At 38.7% G+C, this 27,412-nt stretch overlaps 1 protein-coding gene and 1 pseudogene across 2 annotated transcripts in view; both read left to right on the top strand.

Annotated features, from left to right (window-relative positions):
- Ctss (cathepsin S) overlaps positions 1-17,852 on the top strand; it is a 28,096-nt gene extending 10,244 nt beyond the window's left edge. For both annotated transcript variants that reach the window (XM_087213388.1, XM_087213389.1), the window contains 6 exons: positions 1,015-1,137; positions 2,802-2,951; positions 5,121-5,348; positions 7,169-7,334; positions 10,913-11,015; positions 17,118-17,852. In XM_087213388.1, coding sequence (XP_087069514.1) covers positions 1,015-1,137; positions 2,802-2,951; positions 5,121-5,348; positions 7,169-7,334; positions 10,913-11,015; positions 17,118-17,217 — 870 coding nt within the window. In that variant the 3' untranslated portion in view covers positions 17,218-17,852. The remainder of the gene's footprint in view (positions 1-1,014; positions 1,138-2,801; positions 2,952-5,120; positions 5,349-7,168; positions 7,335-10,912; positions 11,016-17,117) is intronic.
- Positions 1,604-2,186, top strand: LOC101696644 (ribosomal biogenesis factor pseudogene; annotated as a pseudogene).
- Positions 17,853-27,412: the final 9,560 nt, after the last annotated feature.

Here is a 27,412-nt window from a genome sequence, read left to right as displayed (position 1 = left end):
GCACGTGACAATAAAAAGGAAAATCTGTGCAGTGTAAGTAAGAGATGAAAAAGTGTTTGCAGCTCCAAAATACATTTGATAGGCATTTCTGAAGGAGAAAATTAGATGAAATGGTGGAGAAGCAATATATGAAAAAAATGCTGTTTGAAAATTTCCAACTACAAGAAAAGTTCTGAATTATTCAGTCAAGAGTACCCAACATAGCCAAGTGTGGTGGCACACACTTGTAATCCTAGCCCTCTGGGAGGCTAAGGCAGGAGGATGGCAAATTCAAGCACAGCCTGGGCAACTTAAAATTTAAAATAATAATAATAATAATAAAGAGCTGGGGATTTAGCTGTATCCCAGTAGTTCCCCCCCACACAAAGAGTAACCAGCAGAAGGTAAATAGAAGCTACAGAACATGAAAATAAAAAAGAAAACTCTACCAGAGTTAAAAACAGAGGTACAATAATTAGACCGACAGTACATCTCTCATGTGCAACAACAACTATCAGAAGATAATGGATAAACATCTTCAAATAGCTGAAGAAAAATAGCTAGAAATTTATAATCAGCTAAACTTTTTCAAGAGTGAGAGTCAAAACATTTTATGGAGATCCATAAAGACTGAGTTTACACCTATAAATGATATACTTCAACAAACAGTAGTTTCTAAAAACAAAACTGTTAACATTATTTGGAGGAAATTAATTGTGTATATCATAAAATATTAATAACCACCAAAGCAGTTAAGGGCCAGAATTACAATTAGTATGTGACTTTGGCAGTTATATTGGATATATTCATTTATTTCTATGCCCTGAGACAGAGATACACTGATAGAATGCTTCATAAGATGCTACTTTCGGGCTGGGGATTTAGCTCAGTGGTTCTGCTGCCTGCCTCACAACTGAAAGGACCCGAGTTCGATCCCCAGTACCAAAACAAAACAAAAAAAAATGCTACTTTCTTTATTGAACATGAATTTGTCCAGAATGAGGTATAACTCTGTTCTCCTACCTTGTATGTTAGAATGAAGAACAAGTACGGCGGCTCATCTGGGAGAAAAATCTAAAGTTCGTGATGCTTCACAACCTGGAACATTCAATGGGAATGCATTCCTATGATCTCGGCATGAACCACCTGGGAGACATGGTAGGCAAATTACAGATACAGTGGTACCACAGTTCAGGAGTGCTTTTGTTTGCACTGGTTCATAAGTAGAAGGGTTTGGCAAAATTTGGTCACTGTTTGCAAATTCTTCATCAAATGACAAACATGACTGCGGCCATGTTTCCTAGACAAACACAAACATGGCCATCTTTTCCAAAATCATGAAACAAATTAAGCTCATGAGCCAAGGCTCTACTGTGATCCTACTTTCATGTCTGGCTGTGTGATTTGCATATCCTCAAAAACAATTTGAAAGTAGGCAATGGGAGCCTCAGAGAAGAGCCACGGCTGGAGAGCCACTTGCCTATCATGCAGGAGGCCCTGGATTCAATCCCTAGCACCACCACCAAAAGGGACAAAAAAAGAGCATGTAGCCATACACATACAAAATGAGAAAATAGTAGAATTTAAGGACACAAGAATTTGTACTGAAATTCCCACTTTGACCACTTTCCTTTACAAGTCCCCTCTTTACTGGAAATTTTAAACTCACAGATTCTGTCGCTTTCCTCGGAACTTCCTGGACCCTGTGCATGCAGATGGTGTCACCTGGAGCTTGAGCAGCAGCACACAGATATCAAAGACAATGGCCAAGAACAAATTAACAGGGCAGAAGTTCAGGAATGTATTTCACATAGCCAGGCAAAAGAACTTTAAGTCCAAAAACAAAGCAAAACCAGTCACCACTAATCTTAAAAAGATAAACATTGTAAATGATGAAAAAACTCGTAATGCTTTTGTAAACATTCAGAAGGAACTTGCAAATTTCTCAAAAAGGCTTCCTCTTGAACCACTGGAGAAAGAGCTGAATAATCAGCAGCATCATGAAGATGAACCAGTTAATGTTGATGAAGTTGCAAGATTAATGGCTCAACTGTAATACAATGGAGATGTATCAAATTCCGCCAAAAAACTCAATAAGTATTTATAGATTCTATCGCTTTCATTTTTCAATGAATTCCAGAACTTTCTGAAGACTGCTCGTAGTCTTATATAGCAAGTTACTATATTTATGTAAGTGTAAATTGACAAAGCAGGCCCACCTACTCTTAGTGGGGACACATGGGTACATAGTATCATAATCTCCCATTTGGGGGGTGTGTGCGGGGGGGGGGGTGCTGGAGATTGAACCAGGGCCTCAGGCATCCTAAGGAGGCCTCTCCTACTGGGCTGCATCCCTGGCCCTCACACCAGTTACAGATTCTGTTCTGCTCTGCACCACTTTACCACTGTGGCTAAAATTAAGAATCATGGTACTATTTGGAAGGCAACACCCTCAGGAGACCACATTCCTGTTTAAACGCTCAAATCTCCTTTTAATTCTTTCTCACAAAGAAAACCAGTTTGGCCCACTTTCAGACAGTGCTTTTTACAAAATTTTTCCTTGCCTCTGCTTCCCTGTAATTTTCAGTTTTTATCATTTTCTTGTTCCTCTTCTCAATGAGAGTGCTTAGCTAACTGAGAAGAAGCTAATGCAAAGTCCAAGATTAAAAACATCTGGACAATTCACCCCACCATTCAGTGGTACCTTTCCTGGTCACAACTATCACCAGCTTTTCTCAGTTTTAAAATAAATTCACATTTACAGTTATTAGGATACGTAGAAGAAGGCTATGAGTGAAAGGGAATGTATCTTTGCTTTGTAGACCAGTGAAGAAGTGCGGTCTTTGATGAGCTCCCTGAGAGTTCCCAGACAATGGCTCAGAAATGTCACTTACAAATCAGACCCTAATCAGAAACTGCCGGATTCTGTGGACTGGAGAGAAAAGGGCTGTGTTACTGAAGTGAAATACCAGGTGAGCAAACCATCTGAGGCCTCTGCACCATAGGCAGACCTCTCTTCCTATGAGTAGCTACATAATTTGACAGTGAATCTCAAGCTCTTACTTTACTTTCTTTTTTTTGGTACTGGGGATGGAACTCAGGACCTTGCGCTTGCAAGGCAGGTGCAGTGCCACTGAGTTGAATCCCTGGCCCTCTTGCTTTACTGTCTAATTGTTATTCTTGTCTTCTCAGTAAGCTGCCTGAGGGCAAAGGTCACATACTATATTTACTGTGGCCAGAATGCCCAGAACACCAGTGGCAATACAGCCATCCTAGACAAAAACTGTGACCCATGTAATCAGGTCTATAAGAAAAAAATGTTACTGCTCATGTCATCCACTGATTGCACTGGACTGCTCATCACACCAGTTGCTTGAGAAGCAGTATCTGGTGTGAGGGAAGCCTGATCAAGAAGTTTGTCTTGCTGTCGATTTAGCTCAGTGACACTGTGCCTGCCTCACAAGCACAAGGTTGTGAGTTTGATCCCTGGTACAAAAAAAAAAAGTTTGTCTTTCCATTTAACTTTACAGATTTCAGGGTGGAAGGACAGGAAAGATCTACAGCTAGAGTGGCCTTGGCCAGTCAAGATAATAGATAGCTAGGATTGCATTGTTAGGTAAGAAATTTATGCTTTGCAAAATTGTTGTTTCTATGTTGTATTTTCCTTTACTATTTTATTTTTTTTAAAGCAACAAAAGTCCTAAATGAGTCAGCAATAACTAAGGATAAAACACACCTTAGAGGTCAGGTAAGGGAGAAGAATCAGAGCGTTCTGAGCAGCTACTGCAGTGTGTGACCAAGGAAGAAAGCAAAAATTTATTAAGAAGTTGGGCCTGGGATTTAGCTCAGTGGTGCCACCACCTGCCTCGAAAGCACAAGGTCCTGAGTTTAATCCCTGGAACCGAAAAAAAAAAGAAAGAAAAAGAAAAGTGAATAGCACTGCTAATCTCTTATCCTTTCCCACTCATATACTTTCCCCCCCAATACTAGTATCAGGTTTCTTACTTAAGCTTCTGTAAAAATCAAAGTATGGGAAAGACCAATCAGCTACATATTTGGGAATTAACTCTGAGTAATTTATGAGCTCTGTGTCAGTTACTTTTCTCACTGCTGAGGCAAAATACCTGACACCCAAAGTTAAGAGAGGAAGGGTTTATTTAGCTTACAGTTTGTAGAGGTTTCAGTCCATAATCAGCTGGCTCCCAGGCAGGGTGGCCTAGCAGAAGGGCATTGGAGGAGAGACAGTTCAGGGTGGGCAGAAGGTACCAAAGCAACAAGGGAACCACAGCTCTCTCTATCCTTTTTATCTTATCCAGGCTACTTAGGGCAGGCAGCACTCACACCCATAATCCTAGTGCCCTTGAGCCTAGGTGGCACCATGAATCAATCCCAGCATCACACACCCTAGACCCAGCCACCCCTGAAAAGCCGCACCTACGACTGCATGAGGCTTCGAGGGGCATCTAGACACAAGCCATAACAAGCCCTTTTCGGAATGTTGCATTCTAATGCACAATTTTGCTTTAACTAAAGCCATTTCAATTTGTCTCCTTTGGGTAGAGAGTGAGGTAGGAGAGGGGAGAAAAGAGAAGAGGGAGAGACAGGGAGGGAACAAGCAGTTCTGATGGGGATCTGGACCCTCCACATCTATTTTAACTAAAGCAGTTTTGTTTCTGTTTCCTTGTGCCATCTTATAAAATATCTTTTGATAGTTTTATATATTTTGATATAAAAATATCTTTTGATAGTTTGATAATGTTTGAAAAATTTTAACCTAGAATTAAAGCTCTTGGGTTTGGGGCATCATTTAGCAGGAAGAAGGCAACTTCAGGACAAGGAAATCATTTTTTCTCCCTCAAAATCCCTTAACGGTATGCATCTACCCCTTTCCCTCCGAGGGAAGATGGGTGGAATCTGGCACATGCTCAGTGAATACCATTCCTTAATAGCTTTGAGTATGTCCATTATGGTCTGAGCCCAGCCATTTCCAGTCCCCATGAGATGGACTCGGCCTAGAGAACAATCAGATAGTCAGACCTCATTCCCACAGAGAAGGAGACTGCAGTGGGGGAGCTCTTCCTGGGAACTAGGGCCATCCTTTCCAACTTCCTGTGACTGCCCCTGTGACCTGTTTCTTGTAGGGTGCCTGTGGTTCCTGCTGGGCTTTCAGTGCGGTGGGGGCCCTGGAAGGACAGCTGAAGCTGAAAACAGGAAAGCTGGTATCTCTCAGTGCACAGAACCTGGTGGACTGTTCAACTGAAAAATATAGAAATAAAGGCTGCAGCGGTGGCTTCATGACGGAGGCCTTCCAGTATGTCATCGATAACAATGGCATTGACTCAGAAACTTCCTATCCCTACAAAGCCACGGTGGGTCACAAGCGAACTGTGTGCTGCTCCACAACCACCCACTGTCCACCACTGACCACATAGGGCTCGCCACCAAGCTGGCTGCTTCAGAAGCCATGGTGTGTGTGTGAGAACCCTAGCCAGAGACTCTTAAATTCTCAAGATTTCTTTCTTGTGCAGCAGCCTTCTAATCAGTGGCACAATGTGTTTAAACAAACAAGTACCAATCATTCTTAAACACAGACTTTAAGCAAATCACTCTTAAAATTCTTTCTGTACAGCTGCCTCAGACTTGAGCTTTTTTGTTCTGCACTGTCCCATGTTCAACCTTACTTTCAGGCCATCAGAAAGATTATTCTTCCACATACTAAGAAGCTCAATAATGTTCTCTTCTTTGCAAGTTTATTACACATTTTGTTAAATTATAAAATAGTATGTCCATGTTATAGAAAATTGAGAAAAGATTAAAAATACCACTCAAACCAGGCATGGTGGTGCACACTATAATCCTAGGACTCAGGAGGCTGAGACAGGAGGATTGCTATGAGTTTGAGGCCAGCCTGGGCTACATAGTGAGTTCAAGGCCACCTTGAACTACATTATAAGACCCTGTCTCAAAACAACAACAAAACACTCAAATATCTCTTACTTTAACTTCTACTGTTCGGTTTATTTCTCTCACGTTCTTTTCCTGTTAAGCATTTTTAAAATATGGTTCCATATACATGAATTTGTAATGTGTAGCCTATATAAACATAGATTTATAATCTTCCTTTTCCCACTTGACATATACTAACAGGTGTTTGCCACATTGTATGGCTTTTTTTAAGACAGGGTTTTGCTATGTAGCCTACGCTAGCCTTGAACTCACAGTGATCTTCCTGCCTCAGCCTCCCAGGTGCTGGGTCACGATGCCCAGCATGTATGGTATTTATAAACCGTCTCTCTCTTTTTTTTTAATACTGGGGAGTAAATTTAGTATTTTCTACATTCCTAGAAGTTTTGAGATAGGATTTTGTTAAGTTGATAAATTGCCCAAGCTGGGCTTGAATTTGCTCTTCCTGCCTCAGCCTCCCAGAATGTTAAGATTAGCGGGATGTACCACCACACTCAACTTATAAACTGTCATTGTAACTGCAAACATCTTGCACACATCATATCATAAAAATGATTTTAAAATTCAAGTCTAGAGTTTCCGATGTCTGTGTAGTATCACCCTACAATACACCTCATATATTGTCCTGGCAAGTTTTCTTTTCTTTTCTTTTCTTTTTTTTGAGACAGAATCTTGCTTTGTAGTTCAGGCTGGCCTTGAATTCACTATGTAGCCCAGGTTAGTCAAGAACTTGCAGAGATTTTCCTGCCTCAGCCTCTCGAGCACTGGGGTTATAAGTGTGTGCCACCATGCCTAGCTCCTGGCAAGTTTTGTGTATAAAAGATGTTTACAATTTAGAGCAATGGAATAGTTCTATATTTTCTTTGTTATGGGTGAAATCTGGATTTGGACAATTTGATTATTCTTTCTTTCAAAGGAAGAAGTCTGATCTGGGAGTGGTGGCACATGCCTATAATCCTAGCACTTGGGAGGCAGAAGCAGGAGGATTGTGAAGAGTCTGAGCTTGTACAACATAGCGAGACCCTGTCTCAAAAAAACAAAAAAGGAGAAACAAAAGAGGAGTCTTCACCACTTGAAAATGTTAAAGCGAGAAAAGAAAATGTATTTAAAATCCAGATTTAGGATATTGGTGATTTATAAAGCAAACTGAAATATATACTTCATCTATTATACATACATACATACATATATATATATATATACACACACACATTTTTTTTTGCAGGATGAAAAATGCCATTATGATTCAAAAAATCGTGCTGCCACATGTTCACGTTACACAGAACTTCCCTACGGCAGCGAAGAAGCCCTGAAAGAAGCCGTGGCCAACAAAGGACCAGTGTCTGTTGCTGTTGATGCGAGCCGCCCTTCGTTCTTCCTCTACAAAAATGGTAAAACGGATATGTGAGCTTCTTGCTATATGCTGACCTTGCACACAGGAAAGAATAGAAGCCTTTCCATCACTCCACCTGAGTGTCCAAATAGGTTAGGCAGAATCTCCCATTTCATTTAAGTGTTTTGTACCCACGTCTAATTAGGAAAACCGTACTTATGAAAGCTTACTAACACTAAATGCCAGGTATTATGCTCAATTTTTTCTGTGTGTTACCTTATTATTATTATTATTATTTTTGGTACCGGGAATGGAACTTGGGACCTTGCACTTGAGAGGCAGGTGGCGGAACCACTGAGCTAAATCTCTGGCCCTGTGTTACCTTATTTAACCCTCACAAAGACTTTAATTTGCAGATGGAAAAACTCTCTAGAGGGATTATCTTGCCTGAAATTGTACAACCCAAAAGTGAGCTGAGATTAAAAACTATGCAACTTAAGCAGGGGATTTAGCTCAGTGGTGCTGATGCCTGCCTCGAAAGCACAAGGTCCCAAGTTTGATCCCCAGTACCAAACCAAACCCAACAAAACTATGCAATTTAAACAAATTTAATAATGCAAGATAAAAACTCAACATACCAAAATCAGTAGTTTTTTTATACAATAGCCAAGTATCTGAACTAAAAATCAAGAAAGCAATCCATTTATGGTAGCTACCAAAAAGAATCCTAAAAGTTAGCCAGGGGTGAAAAATATCAATAATAATGAAAACTATGACACATTGATGAAAGAAATTGAAAAGGACACAAAATATGGAAAGATATCTTGTGTTCGTGGATTACAAGAATCCATATTGTTAAAATGTCCATGCTACCCAAAGTGAACTAGAGATTCACTACAATTCCTATCAGAATACCACTGATATTCTTCACAGAGCTAGAAAAAAAAATCCTAAAATTTGTATGGAACCACACATACATATAAACAAAAGTTATTTTGTGCAAAAATAACAAAGCAGGAGGCATTACACTACCTGACTTCAAAATAGACACAGTAGTAATCAAAACAGCAGACACAGTATTAGCATAAAAACAGACCAGAGGAACACACTAGATCCCAGAGTAAATCCACACTCTACAGCCAACTGACTTGGCCGAGGTGCTAAGAAGTTGGAGAAAGGACAGTAGGTAGACCCCCCAAAGACTCCACCGAAAGACTTCTACATAACCAAATTCAGCACTGTTCATAATAGCTTCTAAAAAAGTGAAATACCAGGCCAGGGATTTAGCTCAGTGGTTCCGCCACCTGCTGCGCAAGCGCAAGGACCCAAGTTCGACCCCCGGTACAAAAAAAAAAAAAGAAATACCTGGGAATCAAGCTAATGAAGGAATTAAAAGGCCTTTATATTAAAAACTACAGTACTCTAAAAAAGGAGATCAAAGAGGATATCAGAAAATGGAAAGACCTCCCTTGTTCTTGGGCCGGAAGAACCAATATAGTGAAAATGGCCCTACTTCCAAAATTGCTGTAAAGATTTAATCCAATCCCAATCAAAATACCAATAGCATATCTCACAAAATTAGACAAAACAATCCTAAAATTCAACCAGAAGACACCTAGAATAGTAAAAGCAATTCTTGGCAACAAAGGCAAAGCAGGGGAAATCACAATCCCTGACTTGAAATTATACTGTAAAGCGACTGTGATTAAAAAAACAGCATGGAACTGGCAAAAAATCAGACCTGAGAATCAATGGAACAGATTAGAAGATGGAAAAACAACTCCAAACACATAAGCCACCTTACCTTTGACAAAGGAGACAAACACCCTCACTGGAAGAAAGGTAGCCTCTTTAATTAAATGTAATTTTTTTTGGTACCAGGGATCAAATTCGGGATCTTGTGCTTGCAAGGCAGGCAGTGGAACCCCTGAACTAAATTCCCGGTCCCAGCCTCTTTAATAAATGGTGTTGGAAAAACCGGATTTCCACATCCCGAAGACTAAAACTAGACCTATATTGTTCACCATGCACTAAACTAAAATCAAAATGGATCAAAGATCTAAATATTTAGGGCCGGGGATTTAGCTCAGCGGTTTTTGCTGCCTGCTGCGCAAGTGCAAGGACCCGAGTTCAATCCCCAGTACCAAAAAAAAAATCTAAATATTTAAACAGAAATTCTTAATGTGCTGGAAGACAGAATAGGTAGAACTCTTGAAGACATTGGTGTAGGCAAAGACTTTTTGAACAAAACCCTGATTGCAAAGGAACTATCACAAAGAATCAACAATTAGGATCTCATCTTATTAAAAAGCTTTTGCACAGCAAAAGAAACCACCAGCATAGTAAAGAGACAACCCACGCTGCACGAAAAAAATTTTCCCAGGTGTTCCTCAGACAAAGGACTAATATCTAGAATATATAAAGAACTCAAAAAAATCAGACCCCCTAAATTTAAAGACCCAATCTAAAAGCGGGCATCTGAAATGAATAGACACTTCTCAGATGAAGAAGTAGAAATGACAAATAAATATGTGAAAAAATGTTCAACATCAGTGGTCATTGGAGAGATGCAAATTAAAACAACTCTGAGATTCCATCTCGCTCCAGAAAGAATGCCTGCTATCATGAAATCAACCAATAACAAATGCTGGAGGGGCTGTGGGGAAAAAGGAACCCTTCTCCACTGTTGGTGGGAGTGTAGACTGTTGCAACCACTGTGGAAATCAATGTGGAGATTCCTCAACAAAGTAAAACTAGAGGTTCCATTTGACCCAGCTATTCCCCTTCTTAGTATCTTCCCAAAAGAGTTAAAAGCATCACACTATAGCGATATATGCACATCCATGTTTATAGTGGCACAGTTTGTAATAGCTAAAACTTGGAAACAGCCCAATTGCCCAACAACTGACGAACGGATAAAGATGTGTTTTTTTAATACAATGAAGTGTTTCTCTGGCATAACAAAGGATAAGCTTGAGACATTTCTAGCTAAACAGATGCACCTGAGACTATACTCTTAAGTGAAGTAAACTGGGGACACATGTTTAAATACTGCATTGTTTCTCTGGTGTGAGAAACCAAAAGTGTGAAAAAGAACCAAAATGTATTACAGATATTGGGAAATGAGAAGAAAATGTTCAAATGAGAAGGAAAACAATATGGGGAAGGAAGAAAGGACAAGTAAAAAAAGAAAGAGAATAGAAGGAAAAATGGAAACAAACCATAAATAAGGAGGGGAAAAGGGATTGAAGGGAGGGGATGGGGAATGGGTAAAAAAGCAAGATATAGCATGCACAGGTACAAATTCCCCATGATGAATGCTATCATTATGTATAGCTAAAATGTACTAATCAAAAAAATGAAAAAACAGCCAGGGATCTAGCTCAGTGGTTCCACTGCCTGCCTTGAAAGCACAAGGTCCTGAGTTCAATCCCTGGTACCAGAAAAAAAGAATCAGCAGAAAAAAATGAAAAAACACACAACTAAAGAAAAAATAAATAGGATTTCATAAAAATTTTAAAATAAAACCATCATATATCATTCACTCTTTTTCCTCACCCATCTCTTATCTTTTTCATTTATTTGTTTATTTTTTTCGTTTGTTTTTTCCTTTACTCACCCATATTTTATTCTTAGGTGTCTACGATGACCCCTCCTGTACTCAGAATGTGACTCATGGTGTACTAGCAGTTGGCTATGGTAACCTTAATGGGAAAGACTACTGGCTTGTGAAAAACAGGTAATACATTTGCACATTAATGTATCACTAATAAAATCAAATGTGCTCTTGTGATGATGATCAGGATACTGACAATGATCAACACCGACAGCTTTCTGCAAAGTGACATTCTGTATTATTCAGTGCCCTTGTTTTTCTACTTACTCTTCTGCCTTTATCTCTGTTTTTAAGATTTATCTTTTACAATACTTCTGTATTCCTTTTTAGTCCCTCTTATGAATATCTATTCTAAGTGTTGGTTAGTTCCCCCAGGGCTCAATCCTATGGCCATTACTGTTTTCTTCTTTTCTTCCTGTCCCCCTCCACACTCCCCCTCCTCTTCCTCCTCCTTCTTCATCCTCATCCTCCTCCCACTCCTTTTCTTTTTGGAATAGGGTCTTGCTCTGTAGTCCAGGCTGATCTTGAACTCACTATGTACCCCAGAATGGCCTCAAACTGGCAGCAGTCCTCCTGCCTCAGCCTCCTGAGTGCTGGGATTAAAAGTGTGTGCCACCATAACCAGCTACTCTTCTTAGTCTACCTTTTTTTTTTTTACATCATTCCATTCTTAACTTTAGCCATAACCTATATGCTGATGGCTTGAGTGTCTCTCCCTAGCTCTAATACCTGCTTAGAACAACAAACTTATCTGATCATATATCCACTTGCCTATATCTTAAGTCTCTCCAAATTCATTATGTCCAAGGAACACAGTACCCCCTCCACCATACTGTGCCCTCCTGAATTTCCCATCTAAGTAAATGGCAACATCACACAACACAGTCACCCAGTAAGATAGTACTTTTCCAGAGCCAATCAGCAACAAATTAATTTTATTTCATATTTATCCTTGATTCTGTTTCTTCTCCATTTCTTATGTTACTGCTCTACTTCAGACATCTTGTGCAGACTATTGCTGTAGCCTTCTAACTAGTCTCCTTTACTCTCAAATCCTTCTTTCATATGACTCCCAAACAGATTTGTCTAAAATATGAATGAGCAAGGTATGGTGGGGGAAGCTAGTAATTCCAGCACTCAGGAGGCTGAGGCACGAGGATCCCCACGAATCTGAGGCCAGACTGGGCTACATAGTGAGTTCAAGGCCAGCCTGGAATAATAGCGAGAACTTATCTAAAAAAAAAAAAAAAAAAATATATATATATATATATATATATATATATATGAATGATGAATGATTCTGGGGTTGTTTTTGTTTTGTTTTGTTGATACCGGGGATCGAACTCAGGACCTTGCACTTTCGAGGCAGGCAGCGGAACCACTGAGCTACATCCCTGGCCCAATCAATTCTGGGGTTATAATTCTTCTATTTATATCATTGAATCCAAAATTAATGTTTCCTAATAGATGAAACAATTCTCCTATGTTGTAGTCTTTACCTGCCTTGGCATCTTCAATTCTTGGTATTTGTTGTTTCATACTTTTCACTCTAGTTATATTGAATTATAAATATAATTAACAGTACAGATATACATAGTTACAATTCCCATCCATACCATTTTACCTGTATCTTCATATCTTAGTTATGTGTTCCTTCTGTCTAAAACATCCATTCTTCTCATTTGGTTTATTCTTCTTTTTCTTTCAAAAGCAGCCCAGCCATTATCTATTCCAGAAAATCTCTGAATCCTTTGGCTAAGGAAAATGCCTTTTTCCTATGTATGCTGCCAAAATGTCATATAGATACTGGATCTCAGTATTTTATACATTATATTTAAATTATGTTTACCTGTCATCCCAATACTCTATCTACCTTTGGGGTAGAGACTGTCCTTTCTTTTAGCTTCAGCACAGTACAAGTGGTACTCACTGACCTTTCAATACATGTATCGAACCAGCCAGGTGTGGTAGTGCATGCCTGTGATCCCACCACTTGGGAGGCTGAGGCAGGTGGATTGCCTCGAATTTGAGGCCAGCCTGGGCTACATAGTGAGTTCAAGGCCAGCCTGAACTACATGGTGAGACCCTGTGTCAAAACAAAAACAAAACAAAAACAAAAACAAAGAAAATCTTACAATAGGTGTACTGAACTGCCGTCTATGTAATTCAGAAACCAAAGGAATAAACTTTTGGGGGGGAAAGGGTGAGGAAACACTTTACGATCTTATACGTGGAGTTTAAAACAATCAAATGCATAGAAACAGAGTAGGACAGTGGTTGCTAAGAGTTAGAGGGTGGGAGAAATAAGGATATGTTGACCAAAGGGTATAGGATTTCAACTATAAAATAAAAAATTCTGAGTAGCTCATACATAGCACAGTAGTGATGGATGTGTTAATCTGATTATGATAATTATCATACAATCTATACATATACATCAGTGTAGGCCTTAGATAAAATATTTGTCAATTAAGTATACTGTAACGAAAATAAAAAAGAAAATGTTCAGTATTCCTCCCCTCAGTATCCTGCTGAAAGCTAGCAAATTTTGGTCTCCTTTGCTTTCACTTTCACATGGATTCTCCCTGTGTCCATTACTGTCCCTGTCCCTTCTCCCTTTTTATAAGACATCAGTCATACTACATTAAGGCGACCTAATAATTTCAGCTTAATTTACTAGTGTCATCTGCGATGACCCTGTTTTCAAAGAAGGCCACATTCTGGGATACTTGGTGTAGGGTTCCAAGGTGAACTTGGGCAAGAGGGAGCCATAAGGCAACCCACAGCATTCTCAAATCTTACTGGAAGTACATAGTCTACAAATCACAGAATCAAACAAACCTATGAAAATAAAGATGCTTTCTGACCCTTTTCATTTTGCGGCACACCTAGAAGATGATGATATTTGTGTGGTCAACTGGGAAAGAGGCTGAAGGACTTGAGATCTTGGTTTCCTTATAACCCAGTCATAGAACTGATCGGTTTGGGAATAGACCAGAGATCTTTTTCTAGTACCTGTTTGCAGTACGTAATGATTACATTCATTGTGAGAGCTGGTACATGTACATAGCACATCTTAATTCTTTTTATACCCTCTTCCCTTCTTGGGCTTTTGTTTTGTTTTGTTTGGTACCGGGGATCGAACTCAGGTCCTTGCGCTTGCGCAGCAGGTGGCAAAACCACTGAGCTAAATCCCCGGCTTGGGCTTTTTTTTTAATGAAGCAATACTTTCTGTCATTCTTATTGGCATCCTAAAAGATTCCCTCAGTAAATTTCTAAATTCCCTTCTCTATTGAAGCTGCTCTTCTTTAAGATTATCTATATATTTCAGTGTTGAAGTTTAGAATCTCTTCTCTGCACTAAGCATTTATCGGGCATCAGCAATGTGATGGGCATTATGTAGGCCCTATGGATACAACACTTGATAGAAATCATTCTTTCCTGAAGGTGCTCGCAATCCAACATGTAATCCAATATACTTTACAACAATACACTATGACACATGTTATGGTGATATATGTCTAGATGACTGCAGGACTGTAGAGGAGAGGCTAACTGCCTACAGCCCCACGTAGTGGACACCATTTGCATTAAGTTTTCCAATGAGTGGAACTGACGAGGTGTTGGAGGAGGACAGTGTGTCTGAGGTTAGAAAGTTGCCCAGTGACCCAAAAAGGCATGGGTTGGTGCTGAAACATGAAAGTTTTCTCTGCTTTATAAATGTCCCATTGCATTTATGTCTATGGCATTGATGCCTTAATATTATCTTAACTCCTTTCACTACATCACTGTAAGCCTCATATCGGACTATTTTCTTCTACTTGTCCTTTGCATAGGTTTGTTATAGCAAAGCAAACTTAGAATTGCTCCATAAATTCCAACTGTTATCATATGGCTGATTCCCAGTTTACAATCTCTAAAAATGACCTCTCTGCTAAGTAACATACTTCTCTGACCAGCTTCCAGTTTAGCAACTCTGCTTGAAAAAAATCTGTTTCCCACTTGCTCACCCTACAACCACTCACAACATACACTTATACTCTCATATTCAGCAGTTCTAAACAATTCCTTCTCTCCGTACATCTCAACTCTCCCTTCATCTCTTATCCTGAAAAAGATTTACAACAAATTCAAGGGAAGGCCATTTTCTATTTTGGCTATGTATCACCATCTTCAGGATTTTGAAATCTTGCCATTAATTTGGGCTTCCCCTTCCCTTCCTCAACCTACACAGCTCTGTCCATTTGGCCTCAGAATGGTATTTAATGTGTTTTATCTCTTTTCCATTTCCAATGGCCCCACTTTAATTCAGGTTCTGTTTTACCCAGCTACAGAGATATCGTCTTAAAATCTAGATCATGTCAAAACATAAGTGGCCCGGGGATTTGGCTCAGTGGCACTGTGCCTGCCTCACAAGCTCAAGGTCCTGAGTTCAATCCCCGGTACCTCAAAAAAAATTCCTTATAGTTCATAGTTATTGCCAAAATAAAGTCCAAACCCCTGGCCAGGTATTTAAGATCTTGGGGCATGAGGTATCACCTAGCGGTAGAGGAAGACCTTCGGTCCATCTCCAACACCACCAACCCCTCCAAGAAGCAAAACACCCCCCTGCATCCAGTGACAAGTGAAAATGGGGTTTGCCTTTTAGTGTAAAGGTACTGGGGAGCATCAAAGGTTTTTAAGCTGGTGAGTGCTACCTAACTTTAAAGGAAGCAAAAAACAAAACAAAACAAAGAAACCTCATGAAAGAATTTAAGGTAAGATTACAAAATTATGACATAGTACTGTCATAAAGTGTCTTCAAGACAAGAAAGAAGTGAGGTGGGAGTCAACAGCTACGTTAAATTGTAAAAAGAGGTAAAAAATAAAACCGGAACAGCGTCCAGTGAAGGCTGATACATGGCATATTTAAAGCCTCTTAAAGCGTAGCCCCTTAAATTATGCCATTTGTTTTTTAGCAGTAAACCCACACTTCTTAGCTTCTCCATAGCATGCAAATGTGCAACCTTCCTTTAAGTCCCTGAGCAAAACTTTGCAACAGCTTCCTTTGTCTATGGAATTAAAAGTATAAATTCCTCAGCTTGCTATTCTCAGCTGTTTACAACATGACCCAAAACAATGTTCTCTTTTCCAGCTGTTCCACTAAAGATATTCAGTTTTGCTTTCAACTAAATTTCTTCCTGCTCTCCAAAAACACTAGGCATTTTTCAATTTCATGTTTTTATTTGTATCCTAATTATAGCAATTAATTCTGCTTCATGTAATAATTATTTGTGTAACTATAATTTCAAAATCTCAGAATCATAAAGAACTTCAGAAATCATTTTTCTTAAAAGAATTTTGTCAGTTTTTCCATTAGTTTGTGATAGATGAAAAAAGTAATACTTTTGTGACTTTTCCATTTATTTGACTCAAAGGATTATCCTTAGAGAATATAGCCTGATTTTTGTTTTTGGTGTAAAACGCCTTTTCTGACATGATGGTGATAATTTTATGCCCATATATGTTAATTTAAAAACTGGTAATTTTATGTCAGTCTAAGAATTTTTTAAATCCTCCATTTCATGGAATCAAAAAGTGAGCAGACCATTGATTTCCTCTAACCACTATCTGACCCATAAATTCTCTCTGCAGCATACATAACAAATTATGCAACAAGGCTTGAACACATCCTGTGCCAGGGAGCTTACCTCCTCACAAGCTAGTATATTCCTTTTTTTGAGAAGAAAGCCTTATCCACTTCCAGATCAGAAAGCTCTTTCAGAACTGCACTATTTATCCTTTACTTTAGAATTCCTTGCCCTATGATGTTTTCATAGTAGTCACTCATAAAAACTTCTTAAGAACATTCTCTAAAGGAATTTAAGTTTGTTAGAAAATCCACGATCCTATTATACAAAAGCATTTAGGGATGGGGCCCCGCAAAGTATACTCTTTCCCTATAGAAGACATGGTTACAAAGTAAGAGCACTAAAAGACTGGGATGGACTTGATATTGTTCTCCTTAGGGACTAAGTCTACTCAACAACATAGAACTAAAGTCTTCCAAACTATCCTTTGGAAATTGAAAATTACCTAAAATTCCTGAGGAAATTATTATCTTATTTCATTCTAATTATGTTTTATAACTTTGCATATATAGTGACTTTCAGAAAAAAATAAAAGGATAAAAAGTTAATATTATTTGATTGTATTTGCTTCTAATTTTGTGTTCTTTTTCTACAGCTGGGGTCTCTACTTTGGTGATCAAGGATATATTCGGATGGCAAGAAATAAAGGAAATCATTGTGGGATTGCTAGTTATAGCTCTTACCCAGAAATCTAGAAGATCTCTTCATTTTATAACAAGTCAAGGAGATGAAAAAGTCTCTCTTAATCTTATCTGCTGTATCCAGAAGAAATGTGGGGCCAGGGATTTAGCTCAGTGGTTTTGCCGCCTGCTGCTCAAGCACAATGACCCGAGTTCAATCCCCAGTACCAAAAAACCCCCCAAAAAACAGAAGAAATGTGTCATGATCAGTGTACATTTCTCATACTAATTACAAAATACAGTTTGCCTCTTCACTTTATAACATTGCATATCTCTAAAAAGTTTGCAAAGTAAATTAATAATGTACTATATGAGAATGTATTCCCAAATGTAAATATGAGAATTAATTTACCTGGGACTATCTGTCATGTTTGTCATTTTTGATACTCTGTAAGTCTTCTAATAGGCTTTTGTAACTTCATGGGCTAATAGAGCTCAATAAATCTATCATCTCAAATTTCTAACACTGTCACATATTCTTTTCAAGTTATGCTTTGGTAACTGTTAGACTTTCTCATGAAAATGTTAGTTGTGGTACACTAGTGATGGGTTATGGAAACTGTGATGGAAAATATTAGGTTATAAATATCCTGAGGGCATATACTGCATCATTGTACATAAAAGGATTCAATAAATGTTTTTAAATTAAATCATGTTAAAGTCTAATATACAAATGGTTAGAAGTTAAGCTGTTTTCAAACACTTTGGAAGAATTATTGTTTTTATCTCTGCAGTGCTGGGAATCAAACCCAAGGTCTTCTGCATACTAGGCAAGTACTCCAAAACTGAGCTACACCCTTAGCCCTTGAAGAATTATTTTAATAATCAACACTTTAATATACTAGTTCAAATTACTTTCACCTAATCACCAACAAGTTGACAGGGCCTTTTTTGGGCAAACAGTCAACCCAAATAAACTACATTTCTTTTAAAATATTTCACTATGAAGCTCCCTGCCTCCATCCCAGGCTCCTAGGGCAGTGAAGCTCAGCTGCTCCCAGCACCCGGAAGGAAGCTCCCCGGCTGCTGTCCCAGGCTCCTAGGGCCAAGAAGGTGAGCCGGTCCCAGCACCGGAAGGAAGCTTCCCCGCCTCCATCCCAGGCTCCTAGGGCAGAGAAGCTCAGCCGGTCCCAGCACCTGGCAGGAAGCTCCCAGCCTCCATCCCAGGCTCCTAGGGCAGAGAAGCTGAGCAGGTCCCAGCACCCGGAAGGAAGCTCCCCCGCTGCCATCCCAAGCTCCTAGGGCAGAGAAGGTGAGCCACGTGGCTGTCAGAAGCACACACACCCCCCCCGCCCATGGAAATGAGAAGACACATAAACAAGCCTCAAAAACAGACTTCCAGATCACCTACAGTAACCCCAAAGGGAAATGAGATGGAACACTCTGATACTCAACCACCTGGACTCTCTGAACTGGCAATAAGAGGATCTGGGAAAAATGAAATCAGAAATAATTACTCAGATAACAGCAAAGATTTTGCTCATGGTGCAAGACATGATTAATAAATCTAGAGGACACAGATAAAAAAATAGAGGATCTGAGGAGCATGATGGAATCCCAACATAGGAAACAAATGGAATCCATAAAACAGACACAAACAGATTTCCAAGAGATTAAAAACTCCATCGAAAGTCTGCGCAGCAGAATGAACCAATGTGAGGATAGAATTTCACATATAGAAGATAAGATTGCAATTAGTGAGGAGGAAAAGAAAAATTGCTTTAAAATTGTAAGGGAACATGAGAAATCAATTCAGCAGCTGCTAGACGATGCAAAGAAGAATAACATAAGACTGATTGGAGTCAATGAAGAAAGAGGAGAGAGTGCAGATGACTTAAAAAAACTGTTCACAGAAGTGATGGCAGAGAACTTCCCAAGGAGGGGAAAAGAACTTGACATACACATAAGTGAGGCATATAGGACTCCAGCTAGCCTTGATCAAAAAAAATCTACACATAGGCATATAATAGTTAGGATTCCAGAAATCCAACAGAAGAACAAAATTCTACAAGCAGTGAGAGAAAAGAAACAAATCACATACAAAGGAAAGCCCATCAGAATCACAGCAGACTTCTCAATGCAAACCCTCAAGGCAAGAAGAGCTTGGAGTGATGTATTTCAAGCCCTAAAGGAAAACAGCTTCCAACCCAGATTGATGTACCCTGCAAAACTGTCTTTCAAAATTGATGGAGAAATAAGATACTTTCATGATAAAGAGCACTTCAGGAACTTCATGAATACCAAACCAGCACTCCAAAAAATTTTAGACCATACTGTAGGAAAAGACAATGAGGATCACAACCCCAGGAAACCCAGGAGAATGAATCCATTGGGTGTGACAAATTAAACGCAAAGGGGGAGAATCCAACAAAAAGAAAAAGTCATGACAAGGCTTTTAAAACTTTTGACTTCATCTCCCTAATGAGTGTATAATCCAATCTTATTATTTTACTGATTAGTATTTTTCTGATTCTAGAATTGCACACCATTCCTTGAGCCATACTGGCTATTTGTCATCTTATTTCTACATTTTAATTGGGTTGTCTATTAATGAGCTTTAAGAATTCTTTATATATTCTGCTCATAGGTTATATGCATTATAAATATGGTCTGTTTAAGGACTACTTTTCATTTTAATGATGTCATTTAAAGTTCTAAATTTTGATGGAATCTCATTTATCAATTTTTTTCTTTTAGATACCATGTTTTTTGTATCCTAGGTAGTTCTTGCCTACCCTGAATTCATAAATATTTTCCCTTATAATTTCTTCTCAAAGTTTTATACTTTTAGGCTTTCTTATTTAGGTTCATACATCCCTTCAAGTTATTTTCATGTATGGAAAAAAAGGGTTGAGGTTAATTTTTTTATATACACATACCAGGTGTTCTAGTGCCGTTTGCTGAAGACACTGTCTCTTCCTCGGCTCTTGAATTGAGTTTATGTTCTATAAAATGCTAATGTTAAATAATCTTTCAAAACTCAGTGGACCATATATGTGTGGTTCTATTTCTAGATTCTCTGTTTTATTACAATGATCTATATGTCTTTCCTTATAGCAACACTGCCTTGATTACTGTAGCCTTAGAAGAAGTCTTAAAATTGGGTGCTAAATGTCTTCCAACATTGTTTTTGTTTTTGTTTTTGGCTTTTTCTGGGTCCGTTGTACTCCTACATAACTTTTAAATTTCAATATCCAGTTCTTCATTTATAGCCAGTATACAGAGACCTGAATTTTTATATATACCTTGTGTTTTCTAATCCTGCTAAATTCAAGTACAAGTTCTAGGGGCTCCTAGAGATTTCTTAGTATTTTCTCTGTAGATGATCATTTCATCTACATATAAAGATTTTGCTTCTGCCGTGCCAATCCTATCCTAGTTGTGTCATTTTATTGCCAGACTATTTTGGTTTAGACCTATGTTTCAAAGTCTAATGGACAGATGAAGAGTAGGCATATATGCCCTTGTTCCCCACTTTAGAGAGAAAGCATTGTATTGTCTCCATTCATAGAAGGAGTTTTTGTTGGAAGTATGGAGTACATGTCTTTGATCTGTTGAGAAGTTTCTGTTCTACTTCTAGTCTCCTGATAGCTTTTACCATGAACAGCTGTAGAATTTAGTCCAATACTCTTTCTCCAACTAGTGACAGGATCATATGGCTTTCTCTTTTCTTCTGTTAAAATGATTACTTTTGGGGGTGAATCTTCCAATGCTGAACCAACACGGCCTATAATAAAACCACTTTCTACATACTGCCAAAAAAAAAAAATTTCACTATGGTACTTAAATTTTTGTCTAATTCCAATGGATCGTCCTCATAATTGCCTCAAATTAATACATAGGTTCTGAACAGGCAACAGGAAGTTTTAATTTTATAAATTCATGCCCATGACTTGAAAACTGTATAGGATGTCATCATTAATATTTGCTAAACTGGCCTTAAACTAATTCACTATCTTTGTTTTCTTCTCCATAAAACACATTTTCCAGTACCAGGGATTGAACTCAGGACCTTGCATTTGGCAGGCAGGTGTGGTGCTGCTGAGCTACAGCTCTGGGCCCATAAAACACATTTTAAGGAACAAGACTTGCCAAATACAGCCGGGTGTGGTGGTGCATGCTTGTAATCCCAGCACTCAGGAACCTGAGGAAGGAGGAACACAAGTTCCAGACTAGCCTGGGTTACACAGCTCAAGACCAGCCTGAACTACATAGTGAGACCATTTCTCAAAAAAAAAAAAAAAAAAAAAAAGCCAAATATAAAAACATAGTCATAATATAATACATGATTATCATAAAAAGTGTAGGGAAATATTAAAAAGTATTTAGTTGATTATTCTTTTGTGTTTTGGGGGGGGCTTTCTGGTACCAGGGATCGAACTCTGGTCCTTGCGCTTGCGCAGCAGGCGGCAAAACCACTGAGCTAAATCCCTGGCCCTCTTTTCTTTTTAATATATTTTGTTTTGCCCATAATTTTATAAGTACTATAATAAAAACATCAGTTTTTTTTTCTTTTTTTGGTACCGGGGATCAAACTCGGGTCCTTGCACTTTCGAGACAGCTGGCATAACCACTGAGCTAAATCCCCAGCTCAAAAACATCAGTTTTTTGTTTGTTTGTTTTCCAGTACCAGGGATCAAACTCAGGACCTTGCACTTTTGAGGCAGGTGCAGGGCCACTGAGCTAAATCTCTGGCCCAAAACATCAATTCTTACTATTTAGTAATCCAGTAAAGCTGATGGATGTCTTTCAGAATAAAATTGCATAAAATAAAATACATAGGGTTATAAAGGAAACTGTATTGAAGTGCAGTTATTAAAATTTTTAAATATAAATTTATAACTAATATATATGCTTCTTTATAAATGCATTAAATAACAAGAGTTAATAACCATCCTAAATTTGAAGTAGTGATGAACATGGTACTTGAAAACTACAAAAATTATAATGTTGAATAGATTTTTTTTTTGGTACTAGGGATTGAATTTAGGGCCTTGCGCTTTTCAGGCAGGCGGTAGAACCACTGAGCTAAATCTCCAGGCCTTACAAAAATTATAATGTGATATGAAAATATCTAGATTTTCTTTTAACGATAAAATCACAAACATTGGAGCCAGGGTAGTGACGAATGCATGTAATCACAGCACACAGGAGGCTGAGACAGGAAGATTACAAGTTTGATGTGAACCTGGGCAACTCAGTGAGACTCTGTCTCAAAATTTAAAAAAAAAATTGTTTGAAAGGACTGGGCATGCAACTCAGTAGTACAGCATCCCTGGGTTCAATCCCCTAGTACAAAAACAAAACAAAACAAAACAAACCACAACTATTGCTAAAGTCACTGTAGTTTAAGGACTGTTCAGAATTTTGAAAAATGCTTGCTTTCAGTTGGAGGTTACTGATGGGTCATGCTACTCCAAAAAATGTCACGTTGGCATAGTTAATATTTTAGGCTGAAGGAACCTGAGAAAAGACAGAAGCAGAAAGGTCACTGTGACATTTCCTTTACCTTTCCTCACTGAGGCAGGGAGGACCCTAGGACTCCCAAATAAGAGGCTCCATCACTATACCAAAAATAGCTCCAAAAATAGGGGCCCAGAAAGGACCAAACAGGCCTTGGTAAATTTCCTGTTTGTTCCACCCACCCTGTCCTATCATCTCTCCATGGCTTTCCACTCTTCAGCAAAACTATGATATAAAAAACACTCCCTTTTTGAGCCAGGGATTTAGCTCAGTGGTTCCACCGCTTGCCTTACATGCACAAGGTCCCCGGTTCAATCCCTGGTACCGGCCCCCCACAAAACAAATTCCCTTTTAACTGTTTGTTCAGGTCTTCATTTCCTTATGAAACCTTGTCATGTAAAATGTTTATTAAATAAATTTGCATTCATTTCTTTTGTTAATCTTTCTTTTGCTGTAGAAACCTCAGCTATGAATCTAGGATAGATAGGAAATATATTTTTCCCTTCCCTTTCATTAATATGAAAATAAAAATATGATTTTTTTCATGTACAAATTCACAAATTCCCTGAATTCTATTTATAGAACCTTTGGGAGTATGTATCTCAGGTAAAGAACACCTGAACTAAGGAGTAGAATAACAAAATGAAGATCTCCATTGTATCCCTAACACTGGGAAAACTTTTAGCAATAAGTAATTTTAAACTTAAAGAAGTAAAAAGTTTATTTATTCTTTTTTTTTTTTTTTTTGAGATAGGGTCTCACCATGTAGTTCAAGCTAGCCTTGAACTCACTCTAGCCCAGGCTGTCCTCGAACTTGTGGCAATTCTTCTGCCTCTTCCTCCTGAGTGCTGGTATTATAGGACACCGTGGTCAGCCAAAGTTCATTTTTTAAGAAAAAAAATTTTTGAAAAGAAAATGATTTTAAATACTTATTCTAGAACCTATGTGTAGGAAGATTTGAAGAAAATAAAAAGGGGGAAGTAACTAAAAGATATTACAAGATGGATGTATAAATATATAAGGAGTCAGGCATGGTGGCACACACTTGTAATCCCAGCACTCAGAAGGCTGAGGCAGGAGGATCACTGTGAATTCAAGGCCAGCCTGGGCTAAGTAGTGAGTTCAAGGCTAACCTGAACCAATAGTGAGACCTTGTCTCAAAAAACTAAAAAAAAAAAAATTCAGAAATAAGCATCTACCAGATTCTCCCATTAAAACATGTAAGACTAAAAAATAAAAAATATAAAGACAGAGCGTGGTGGTGCATGCCTGTAATTTCAGCATTCGGGAGGCTGAGGCAGAAGGAGTTTGAAGCCAGCATGGGCTATATAGTAAGTTCAAGTCCATGCTGAACTACACAGTGAGGCTGTGTCTCAAAAGAAGGGGAAGGGAGGGGAGAGGAGGGGAGGGGAGGGGAGGAGGAAAAATATAAAGACAAGTAATTATTTCTTTGAAAACAATTATTTTCTTACTCTTCTCTTCTAGATGAGAATCTTACCAGAAAGACTATATGAACACAAACATGTTTATAAAAATGAAAATAAAAGCAATCCTCACAAGAAATAATTGCTCACAGGATGAGTCAATGGATCTTTGCTGATGCCCCGTCACTGCCATCAATCTTCAATTTATTTTTCAGCCAACAGCCAAGATAACCCTTTAAAAATGACCTAGATGATAACTCTCCCAATTGTTAACTATTTGATAATTCCCATTACAGCAAAAACGAAATATGTTTGTTTGTTTGTTTTTTGAGACAGGGTCTTGCTATGTAGTTCAAGCTGACCTTAAACTCACTATGTGGTCCAGGCTGGCCTTCAACTCATGGCAATCCTCCTGCCTCAGCCTCCCAAGTGCTGGGACTACAGGCATGCACCACCACACTCAACTGCAAAAATGAAATATGAACGCTTTAACATTGAATCTTTTTTTTATTTTGCATTTTGAAACAGAGTCTTGCTGTGTTGCTCACGCTTGTCTTGAACTTGTGAGCTCAAGAGATCCTGTGCCTCAGACTCCCAAACAGACTGGACTACAGGAGTGCACCACAGCACCCCACTTTTCTTAACACTAATTGCACATCCTGGCTTTCCCATCTTATCTGAAGCTACTGTTTTCCACATTTTCTAGGATCTAGCCATACAAGCCTTCCTTCAATTTTTGAAACACTTCCTACTTTGAAGGCTTTTCAAGTTGTTCTCTCTGCCCAGAATATTCCTGTGCCCCCTCCCTATCCACCCAGCCACATTCTTCTAATCACTCCTGGTCATCCTTCTGCTGGTTAACTCAAATGCCATTTCCTCAGAGAGGTCTCCAGGGACCCACCTTCCAGATAAATTCAATTTCCCCACCTAGGACACTCTCATTAAAGCCAGTGCTTTTTTTTCAATTATATATACATCAACTTGTAGTTCTTTTTGAGGCGGGGGCGGGGGGGGGATACCAGGGATCAAACTCGGGTCCTTGTGCTTTCAAGGCAGGCGGCAGAACCCCTGAGCTAAATCCCTGGCCCTAATACATCTGTTTTAAACAGTAAAATCACACACACAAAGCACAAAGATACAGAAAGTGGCACTAAACAGAGCTCAGAGTGGACATTTGTTAGCTGGGCACGATGGTGAATCCCTGGAATCTCAGCATTTTGGGAGGCAGAGGCAAAAGGACTGCAAGTTTGAGCACAGCCCAGGCAACTCAGCAGTTTAGTGAGACACTGTCTCAAAATTTAAAAAAATTAAGAAGGGCTGGAGATGTAGCTCCCTGTGAAGGCCCTGCATTCAAACAATCCCCAGTACCAAAAACAAACAAACACACCCTATTTCTTTAGAAGGACCAAAATAAGAAGACAAAGTGTTACTTTGTTCAATCTCAAATTGTGTGAAAACTTGTAGTGACACACGTTTTTTTTTTTTTTTTGAGACAGGGTCTCACTATGCAGTTCAGGCTGGCCTTGAACTTGCAGCAATCCCCCTGCCTCAGCCTCCCAAGTGCTGGGATTACAGGCGTGTGCCACCACTCCCAACAAATTTTAATTTTTATTAGTACATGTTAGTACTACATAATGATTCTATTCATCATGGAGAGTTGGTACATGTACAGAACACATCTTAATTCTTTTTACATGGCCTTTCCTGCCACTTCCTCCATCTCAAATTTTTTTCTGTTCTATGCATGTCTGCAAATGACTGCAAAAGCCATTTTGTCCTGATTATTAGTTTGGAGGTTATGAAAACTTAGTAATGAGGCAAATTCACAAATATGAAGTCTGAAATTTGTGAATGAAAATTGTGTGTGTGTGTGTGTGTGTGTGTGTGTGTGTGTGTGCATAAAAAAACCCAGTAAGGGCCGGGGATTTAGCTCAGTGGTTCTGCTGCCTGCCTCATAAGAGCAAGGTCCCGAGTTCAATCCCTGATACCAAAAAAAAAAACAAAACAGTAAAAAAAAATCTCTGTCCCACTGCTTTCCCCCATAGGCTCAGGTCTCTTCTTAGAAGTAATCACTTAAGCAGGGCATGGTGGTGCATGTATAATTGCAGCACTCTGGGAGGCTGAGGCAGGAGGACGCTAAGCTAGAGACTAGACTGCACAACTTAACAATTAGTGAAACCCTGTCAGAATTAAAAATTTAAAAAGGATCTGGGGATGTAGTTTGGTGCGAAGGCCCTGTGTTCAATTCCCAGTGGTGGTGGTGGTGGGGGGGGTAAATCACTCAGTTTCTTGTATATCTTTTTAGACTTTCTTATGCATATACAAGCAAATTCTAAAATATGTTACACAGTAGCACTAATTTCAAATAGCAAATGAGAAATTGCATAAAATTAATCTATAATTTATAGATATGTATATTTTGGGAGTGTTTGAATATACAGTAAAGAATATTCTGATTTCTAGACAGCAAAAATGTTACGTTCTCTATAGTACCTAACAGCCCATATTAAACAACTCAGAGACACTTTCAGGATGGCAGTATGACTGACACTGTCCATTATTGAGTTTTGTTTTATGATGAATATTTTTACAAAGCCTACTGTCCTATTCTCTTATCCAATATTTTAAAAACCAGTAATATTTTTAAATCAATGCTAATTCTTTTGCCATTATCCAACTTAATGGTTCTTAGAAAGTGTATAGGGGGCTCAGTGGTTACACCGCCTGCTGCGCAAGCACAAGGCCCCGAGTTCGATTCTCGGTACCCAAAAAAAAAAAAAAAAAAAGAAAGTGTGTATAGGGCCAGGGATGTAGCTCAGCAGCATAGCACCTGCCTGGCAAGCAGGAGGTCCTGAGTTCGATCCCTGGTACCAAAACAAAAAAGTAGGTGTGCATAGACATACTAATATGATAATTGAGGTTTAGATTCCTTGCATCAACACCACCCATTTCTCCAGTCCTATCCCATCCTCAAAGTATAGCTACTGACACAGAAATCAGTAAGTAGGGTTTATATTATTATGATTCTATGAATAACAGCTGAACTGTTTCTTGTCTTCCTTTTCGTTTTTTGTAGTTAATGAAAATGATCATCTATACATAAATATATATATTTTTTGAGAGTGAGAGCCTAGCAGCACTCTACTACTCTACTACTGAAATTTGTTTTGATCTTGGGAAACCAACTTTGCCTGAGTCTCTTTTCTCATCTCTAGAATAAAGGTTCAATTCCCAGAACTGAAATAAATAAAATAGGGATAATATCTGTGTGTTCCTCACAAAGTTCTTGTAGGAAGCAAAATAAAAATAACATAGTGAATGTG

The sequence above is a fragment of the Heterocephalus glaber genome, unplaced genomic scaffold (genome assembly GCF_053883595.1).
Source record: "Heterocephalus glaber isolate CG9 unplaced genomic scaffold, H.glaber_assembly_v1.0 deba00001442, whole genome shotgun sequence".
Lineage (NCBI taxonomy): Eukaryota > Metazoa > Chordata > Mammalia > Rodentia > Bathyergidae > Heterocephalus > Heterocephalus glaber.
The sequence above is the reverse complement of the archived record's forward strand: the minus strand, read 5'-3'. Positions and strand labels throughout refer to the sequence as shown.